The following is a 9,525-nucleotide window of genomic DNA, read 5'->3' as shown; positions in this document are numbered from 1 at the left end:
ATCTAATGCAGGATTTGATTACGTTCTTGTTGCATTCGATTGCATAAGATTGATCTGGTTAACCAAACTTGCAAGAGCCTGGATGTCTACAGAAGAGAACGGTGGATTGTTATCTGATGCCATTTCTTCAATTTCTTGCTTTGGATTCAATTTTAAAGAAAATTTCAAGAACTAATGGATTTGTAGAATTTTCGCCCTAGAACTCGCTGATCGGATCACTATTTGTCTGGACTAGTTTTGTGCAGAACAAAGTAGCTCTCATCAGTCTCTATTGTGTGAGTTCAAGGGAGAAGGAAGAAGAAACAAAGAAGAAGAAGAAACGGAGAAGAAGATGAAATCGAAGAGGAAAGAAAGAAGAAGAAGAAGAAATTGAATTTGCAAGAAGAAGGAATTGAAACTGCATGCAGGTTAATTGAAACAGCAGGGAGATGAAATTGAAGTTGCATTCAAGTTTCTTTCGAAGTTTCTCAACCCTTCCATCCACGCTCACCGCACCATGTGAAAGTGGTGAGTTCTGGAAGGTGAAAGAGCGACTTCACGAAACTCAGAGAAGGGAGAGTGTTTTTCTTATTCACATCTCAATCACCATTCTACTTGAAAATGGGAATGCAAAAACTGATCATACAAAATAATACTGTTGATATATATAGTCACTAATTACTCTACTGCTAACTAATTCTTCTCTCTTGTACAAAGTAACTAAGTCACTGATAAGTTTTGTAACCAACACTATACACATAAGCAGTGGCGGAACCAGAAATTTCATAAGAGGGGGGCCAATTAAATATAAAATATAACAAAAAATTAACAAAATATGATTTGTAGCATATATATCAAAAAAGTAATTATATTATATAAAAGTCAATGTTCAACTACATACTTTAAGATTTTGATATTTTTAAACTTGCTCGACGATGCTTCATGGAACTAAAATCATCAATTATCATCTCTGAAGTGAATTTTGAAGCAATTTCCTTTTCAATATATACAATCATACAATCTGCTAAAAATTCATCTTCCATCTTGTTTCGAAGCCTTGTTTTAATAATCTTCATAGCTGAAAAGGCCCGTTCAGTTGTTGCTGTTGTCACAGGAAGAGTCAAAACAAGACGAATTAATCTATCAATTAAAGGATATATATTTGATTTTCCTGTCTCTGTCAATTTTTGACACAATTCAGCAAGAGTAGACAAATTCTAAAAATCTGGAGCTTTAACCACATCAAGTTCATAATGTTGTAACTCATAATCCAATTGAATCTTTTCTTGCTCAGAAAAATCTAAAGAATAGAAATTCTTTACAAGATTGCATATGTTGCAAACACTGAATAACTTGAAAGCATCTTTAGGATCTAGAGATGTACTCAGTATGAGGAGCTCGGTTGCTTGCTCACTAAATCTACTATTTAGCTCTTTCAATTGAAAATCTATCACGCTAGTAAAAATGTCAACACGATAGTGGTGTTCAACAGTGACAACATCCTTTTTACGACGAGACCGAATTATGTCACTAAAAGAAGCACCCATATCAGGTATCTGAATAGCATGATCATTGCAGAAAGAACTAACTTTCTCCAAAAGTGCTCCCCAACTACTATCTCTTAACTGTTGAATCAATGACTTTGTACTAGAAACCAGATGCATAACATTTAAAATGTCTTGAGATTTTTGTTGCAATGCTTGACAAAGTTTATCAGTGATTCCCATGATTTCTTTCATTATATGCAAAATGAAAACAAAATCAAATGATAATAAAGATTTAGGAGCATAAGTAGCATCACCACGTTGAGAATATGTAGATCCATTAGTAGTCAAATCTTCCAGAACTGAAGTTGTTGCTCCAAACATATGTAAAAGGCTACAAATTGAGTTGAAGTAAGAGCTCCACCTGGTATCTCCTGATCTTTTTAATGTGCCAATTTGATTTGCTCCTCTTCCTGTTTCAATTTGATTAGTTGCAACTAAATGGGAAATTTCAGTTGCATAAGCAGATCGTAATTCATCATTGCGTTTGCAAGAAGAGCACACAACATTGATAATATTACTCAAACTTTAGAAAAAAGCATGAACATCAACAACTTCTTTAGCCGCAGCAACAAGAGCTAGCTGTAATTGATGAGCAAAGCAATGAACATAATATGCATAAGGACATTCTTGAATAATTAAAGCTTATAACCCTTTCCACTCTCCACGCATATTACTAGCTCCGTCATACCCTTGACCTCGAACATTTTGAATGTTGAGATTGTGATGAGATAATGCAGAACAAATCTCTTGTTTTAGAGTAGCAGAAGTAGTATCTTTGACATGAACAACATCTATTAGCCTTTCTTTGACAAATCCATGCTTATCAACAAATCTAACAACAAGGGCCATTTGTTCTCTTCTAGATTCATCTCTAGCTTCATCAACAATCAAACAAAACTTTGCATTACCAATCTCATTGCGAATTTCATTTTGCACCTTTCTAGCAAAAACATGTAGAATTTCCTTTTGAATAGAAGGTGATGTGTATATTGCATTTTGAGGAGCATTATCCAAAACAACTGCATCCACTTCTTTATTGTAAGAAGCTAATAATTTTAACATTTCAAGAAAATTTCCTCGATTCTGAGACTCATGACTCTCGTCATGTCCCCTAAAAGAACAAGCTTGAAACATTAACCATCTGACAGTATCAATAGAGGCTTTAAGACGCAATCTATTGCTTAAAACTTGTTGTGAGCTTTGCTTAGCCAATACTTTGTCAATGTGACATAAATGATTAAGCAAATCTTTACAAGACTTAACAGCAATATTATGAGGAGAATTAAGAGATTTACCCACATGAGATAAAAATGCACAATCCTTTCCATTATTCACTTTTTTCCAATTACGAAATCCTCCTGATGTGAATGGACTTGATTTTCTAGAAAATAAATAGCATGGAAGACAAAATGCAGCATCCACTTCTGGCGAATATTCTAGCCAAGAAAAACTCTTAAACCAATGAGCTTTGAAACGACGAGGATGACTTTCTAGACCAGAAAGAGGGTACTCATCCATAATAAATTGATATGGTCCAAACTTTATGTATGCTCTACGAATTTCATCTTGTTGATTGATAGGATAATTCCAAATTTGCGGACGCTTTCCGGGATCACGCATCAATGTATCAATATTAACTTGATCTATTTCAGTCCTTGCTATTTTGGAAGCAGGGGGTTGAATATCTTGCTCAACAAGTTATGTCACAGGTTGCTCAATAATATTTTGAACATTACTCAAAGAATCTGAAGCTGAATTTTGTTCATCATATATTCTCTCTTTTCACTTGAAAAATGAGTGAATTGTTTTCATCTTTGACATTTTTAACTTAACTTGAACTATCTAACAAAAAAAAAAACAAAAATAATTGCATATATATTATTTTCTTAAAAAAAAATATTAAACCTATTGAGCAATAACAAATAATTTTAGAAACACAAATATATAATAACCAAAAATAAAGTTATTGATTTACCTGATTATTTTTTGTTCCAAGTCTCACAAAAAAATAATTCTATTGAGTTTTGTCCTCACTTCAATCTTTGAACACTGTCCATTATAAAAAAAATAAATTAATTATTTTAAATAAATAATGTAAATAATACTTGACATTGTCATTAACTTAAAAAAAATTGAAATATACCTCTTTGAATCTTTGTTGTGCATTCAATGGTTAATATTTTGTTGTTCACTTCTCTTCAATGGTTTTTCTTCATATGTCTTGTTTTGGTATGAAAAGAAAATTAAAATGAGAAGAGTAGAAGACCAAAAGTTTGGAAACCACTAAAAGAGAGAGAAAAGTGGCGCTGATGCCTCTAATGGCTTGAAACAAATATTTGAAAAATGTACTAGTGTTACTTTAATTAATAGTATGGGCTTGGGCTAGTATAATAGAACCATTTTTATTAATTATTAGAATGGGCTATTTGTTAACAAGAGCAACAATAATTCAAATATCTAATACATAATGCAGTTTTTAGTTTTTTTAATTTATAAAATTTTGTAACTTATATTTTTTTTAATATTATATATAAAAAAATTTAATATTATTAATTATTACTATTTACTATTTTTTTTAAAAAAATTTGGGGGGGACCATGGCCACCTTAGGTCCCCCGTGGATCCGCCACTGCACATAAGCCCACTACACTAACTAACTAGTAGAAGTGTTAAGTCATGTAACAATAATAATCAATTAAAATGTGACACATCATAAAGAGTAATTTACATGTTATTTTAGAGGGAGTTGGGTAGAATTCACCATGTTTTGGATATTTTTAAAATGATTTTAAATGTTTTTCGTTTGAGAGTTCAAAATTTTTTTTGGTAGTGTTCGGATGTTTTTTTGGCTATATTTTAAATTTTTTTTATGTTTTTGGATACGTCTATTATTAGGTTTTGAATATATTTTTTTGATAATTTTAAATGTTTTTTTGCTACGTTTGTATGATTTTTTGATATTTTTGGTAGGTTTTACCGTTTTAGATATTCTCTCCGGATAACGTAGGTGTTTTTCTTTTTTGCCTAATGTACAATTGGTTCATGGACTTGCTCCTTTCACTCTCTAACTCTTGTAAACTACTTTCTTTGGTAATCACTCATCAATGATTTAAATTGAATTAATATATTTATTTATAATATATATTTAAAAAAATTATATTTTATTATTTTAAATATGTTAATCGTTAAAAAATCAAATTAGTTCAGTCAATTTATCAATTTTTTATTTTATTTTTAGTTGATTCATTGACCATTAATTTTAATTTTACTTTAAATCGGATCAAATTAGTAAGCTCAATTTGATTCTCGGAACTATGGTTAGTTGGCTACATATTAATATCATTAATAAAAAATACAAGAAACGAAATCATAATAAATTTGAAAAATAACATTTTTAAAATGCAACATTTTTTTTGTTTTTCAACATATATCATCCTATTATTAGTATTGTGAACACGTAACAGGTTGAAAATCATACATATAAAAAGGAAACAAAAAATTAAAAGAAATCTATTACAAGTATTTTTTGTTGTTCGCGCTCACATTGATCCTGTGAATAGCAATGATCTTAAGGATCTTCTGCCGTATGGTTTTGCAATTCATCATTTTGGAATGATAAGGAAAGATCGTGAGCTTGTTGAGTGTCTCCTTGCTAACGAAGGAATAATTGTTACTGGCCATTGTTGGGCTTTGTTAGCTTGTTTATTGGGCCGGTTTTTTTTTAAAAAATTACTGTACCATTAACAAATTAAGTTACACACATAATTGGATTATTAATTCAACAATTCAACAAACCAAGTTGGGTTGGTCTAGTGGTTAGCTCACTAATCCGCTTAAGCAAGTGTTGGGGTTCGAATCCCGCCTTGTGCATGCAGCAACCCATTGGCCAGCGACAAACCCTTAAATAGAGCTCAGTACCGCGACGGATTAGTTCTTGACCTGTCGGGTTGGGGGATACCGTGGGAAACAAAAAAAAAATTCAACAATTCAACAATAATATCATAAAAAAAATCAACAATAATTATATTTATTCATCATCAATAAATTGTAATTAATTCTTTAAATTCAACAATATCAATAAAAGATATTAAAATATTGAATATAATTATATAGTTTTAGTGATAGAAACTTAATAATTCATCCGATGAAAACAAATTTTTGCATTATTCTTTTGTTATTTCTTATAATAACTTAAAGATATAACTATAGATAATAATTTTTTTAGTTATTAGGTATATAATTTAATATACTAAAAAATACTCTTTAAAAATATTATTACACACCGATACAATTTTAGTTTTAATTTTTTGATTAAAAAATTATAGATGATTTTTGTTAATTTAAGAGATATTCAAATGATGAATTTATAATAGAACTGTACAATAATATGAAAAGCTTTTAAGCCTTTTAAATAATAATATTTAAGTTAGTAATAATAATTATTATTGTAATACCTATGATTTGATTAAAAATATCATATCTTAAAATAAGTGGTAACTATAATTGGATTGTTGTTCAAGTTTATTTAATTCACATTATAAAAATTTAATTTTGATTTAAATTATTTTAAAAATTTGTATAAAAAAATAATAAAATATGATGTATAGCTGTATTTACTCATGAATGACTATAAGTTACTTTATCAATCTTAGTTTACACACTGATTTTAAGTTCTTAACACCACTTCTACTCTCAATTTTTTTTCTTCTATCATTATAAACTCAACCATCTTAACAGAAAAGTGAATTCCAGAATCCAGATGTAAACACCAATTATTATAGGTGGATTATATGGTACTTTTTATTATGGTGCCTAAATTGTCTAACTTATTTTTATAAATAAAAAATAAAATGTATAAAGTAAACATAAAATATTTAAAGTTTATTAAATATTATTTTTTTTATCTTTTTTAATAAATTAGGCATCATGTTTTAGGCACCATAGCATTCACCATTATTATAAGCTAATAAAATACTCTCAATCTTTTGCATTGGACGTGTACTTCCAAGTTTTGTTTTTTGTGAGTGCACCTGACATAAATAAAAAGGGAGTTAAACCCCAAAATGGTATTGAAATTCACAGTTTGCATTAATTTAGTCTTTGATTTACCAATTGTACTATTTATATCTCCAATTTTGTAAAAATTGCACCAAGATCGTTCCTAACCACATTTCTCAGTTTCAGGTCACTGCCGGCGTTCATTAACTTGCCCGAAAATATAGCTAGGGACGACCTTAGTGCAATTTTTACAAAGTCGGGAACATATACAGTGTAATTGGTAAGAGACCACTTTAGAATTTAACTCATAAAAAAGAGCCCATGACGGATTATTTTATGAAAGTAGAAACATATATGCCTACATATATCAAATCTCCACCACCACCTACACCATCTCCTCCTCCGCCTTACTACTATAAATCACCTCCTCCCCCATCTCCTGTGCCTCATCCACCTTATTACTACAAATCTCCACCACCACCAGTGAAATCTCCACCTTACTACTACAATTCTCCTCCTCCACCAGTTGTATATCACCACCACCCCATCACCAGCTGGTCGTTTAGGTTGTAGGTAAAGTCTATTGCTACAAATGTTATGACTGGGCATACCCGAAAAAAATCTCATAACAAGAAACACCTCAATGGTATGTTATAATTCATATATACTTCTTTTTTATCCGTTTATAGATATTATTTCTAGTATGAAAGTATTCTTTTTTTTTTATTTTATTAGGTTATAGTTTAACTTTTAGTACTATTTAATTGATGCAATGTGCTTTTTCGTTACTTTTTGGAGAAGCAAAACGACTTTTCTATATACTTCTTTAAAACTCAGTTAAAAAAAAAAAACTCATGTTTCTATAATTTTATCAAGGTCAACAATAACTTTGCACAATTTTCCTTGTCTGAAAAACGATTTTGTTTATTTTTTCTATTCAAGTTTCTATTAAAGAGGAATGGCACAGTTACTAGTCACTATTGCTTTGAACCATTTTCCTTCTTTGATGAAAGGAGGAGGCTTAGCATCTAAAATTGGTTCACGGATTAATGTGGAGTTGTGGACCACATCTGTTTTGTCCTTCTTCAAACAAACTTCTCTATGTGCTTAACGATTGGTTCCTGTTGTGAACCAATTCAGTACTTTCTTCAGCTGCCACCACCAATACAGTTCTCCTCGCCACTGTATTTCACTGTCTAACACCACTCCACCAGGCACCAGCATATACCCTTTTCTATTTTTGTCAAAGTTATGGTTTACAATATAAATAGATGTGAATAATTGAATCAAACTCAAATAATGTAAACCATTCCCTTTCCCTTCCCATCCCCAGTTCTTCTTTCCCTTTTCCTTCCTCTTCTCCTTCCCCAATCTGAGGCTTTTTCCCTTTTCCTTCGACTTCCCCTTCTCCAACCCATCCCCAATTCCCCTTTCACTTTCCCTTCTCCTTCTGAAATTTTTCATATAAACCAAATCACAGATAAAATATTTTTAGCCTCTTCTACTTGCTAGGTTGAAAAGATTAAGAATAGCTGCATGTGTTTTCTATGGCATCAAGTTATTTACAATCCATCCTGTCACCACTTTTAAGTTTTTCTAAATAGTAAATAACCAAAAACGTCTGTGGTTTAAGTTTTTCTGTGATTCATGAGGATCATGTTCATCTCCGATCCTTCTTTCGGACGAAGCAGCCGCTACTCCCTCTCTCAGATCTGGCTCACGGGATCGGAGTCTCACTTTACTAACTTCTGCAAGGTTAAGTTTCTATTATCTCTTTCAGCTAAAAATAATTATTTATTATTTTCTGATCTGCACTCCTGATTTGGATCTGAGGTTTCAATACATATTTGTGCATAAGTTCGATCTTCTTCTTTTCACTGTCTTCCCTTTGAGGTGTGTGTGGTTCAAGTGTTACTTTGTTACAAAGATTCCATTCCCATGGGAATTAAAGATACCCAAGGGGAAGGTGGGAATTGAAATGATGGTATTTTGATTCCCGGGAATCAAACTTGCTTAAAAATAACTTTTCAAACTTTGAACCAAACATGGGAATATGATATTTCCATCTTAAAATTTCTAGGAATTATTTATAATCCCTCCAACCACACACACCCTGAGTGTAACTCCAGTTTTAATTTATCCCTAGTTACCGCTCTTAGATTTATTTATTTGTTTGTTTGTTTGTTTATTTTTGGTTCAGGTAAATGAAGAAGAAAGTTATACAGACTTCAACCATGGATCTATTGCGCTGTATATGGTATATACAACTTGCTACTCTTCTTGTTTCACCTCCAATCCGCAAAACTACGGTAGCTGTATGTGTCTTCAGATATTTGGTGTATCTCAAGGTGCCTCTGCTCTATATATTCCTTTCCCTTTGTACTGTGATGTCTACCTGTATCATTATTATATGTTTAGACTCAAGAGTTTTACAAAAGTCACCATCTATGCTCTCTTTTTTTGCTATATTCATCATGTTCCTTTGTGTTTCTAACTCATCACTATTCACTAGCTAAAGATCTTATAGTTTAAGAGATAACAGCAATTAACTTAGTGCCTAGATGAGTACAAACAATTTTTTATCCTACAGAAAAATTCTTGTATACAAAGAAAAACATAACATATGATGATATGGTAGAGCAATTAAAAAATATACATGATGTATATTCACATATATCATGACTTAATGTTCGGTTGGCCTTGTGGGAGTGATATATGAACATAAAGGATATTATTTATAAGGTGCATAGTGAAATTGAGACTTTTATTCTTAAATAATTAAATATAAAATATATAAATACAAAAATATAAATATTCTTTATTCAATAAAATTATTATTGTGCAAAAAATTTTTATAATATTAAAAAATTTTATTAAAATAAAATTTTAAACTGTAACATAAAAATATAAAATAATTAAAATTTTATTTTATATTACTTGACAAATAATTAGATTATTATATTTAAAATTTATTAACTAACTAAGTTTATTAAATATATTA

At 30.6% G+C, this 9,525-nt stretch overlaps 1 protein-coding gene and 1 pseudogene across 3 annotated transcripts in view; one reads left to right on the top strand and one right to left on the bottom strand.

The window, feature by feature from the left end:
- Positions 1-776: 776 nt before the first annotated feature.
- On the bottom strand, positions 777-3,196 carry LOC110272835 (uncharacterized; annotated as a pseudogene).
- Positions 3,197-7,382: 4,186 nt separating this feature from the next.
- The window catches only part of LOC107495039 (calcineurin B-like protein 1), a 30,855-nt gene continuing 28,712 nt past the window's right edge, over positions 7,383-9,525 (top strand). The window contains exons 1-2 of one of the 3 annotated variants that reach the window (XM_016116091.3): positions 7,383-8,279; positions 8,725-8,872. In XM_016116091.3, the coding sequence (XP_015971577.1) occupies positions 8,172-8,279; positions 8,725-8,872 (256 nt within the window). In that variant the 5' untranslated portion in view covers positions 7,383-8,171. The remainder of the gene's footprint in view (positions 8,280-8,724; positions 8,873-9,525) is intronic. The other 2 variants (XM_052262930.1, XM_016116092.3) reach the window with 2 other exon arrangements.

The sequence above is a fragment of the Arachis duranensis genome, chromosome 6, assembly GCF_000817695.3.
Source record: "Arachis duranensis cultivar V14167 chromosome 6, aradu.V14167.gnm2.J7QH, whole genome shotgun sequence".
In the NCBI taxonomy this organism is placed as follows: Eukaryota; Viridiplantae; Streptophyta; class Magnoliopsida; order Fabales; family Fabaceae; genus Arachis; species Arachis duranensis.
Note: the sequence above shows the minus strand (reverse complement) of the source record. Positions and strands in the feature narration are given on the sequence as shown.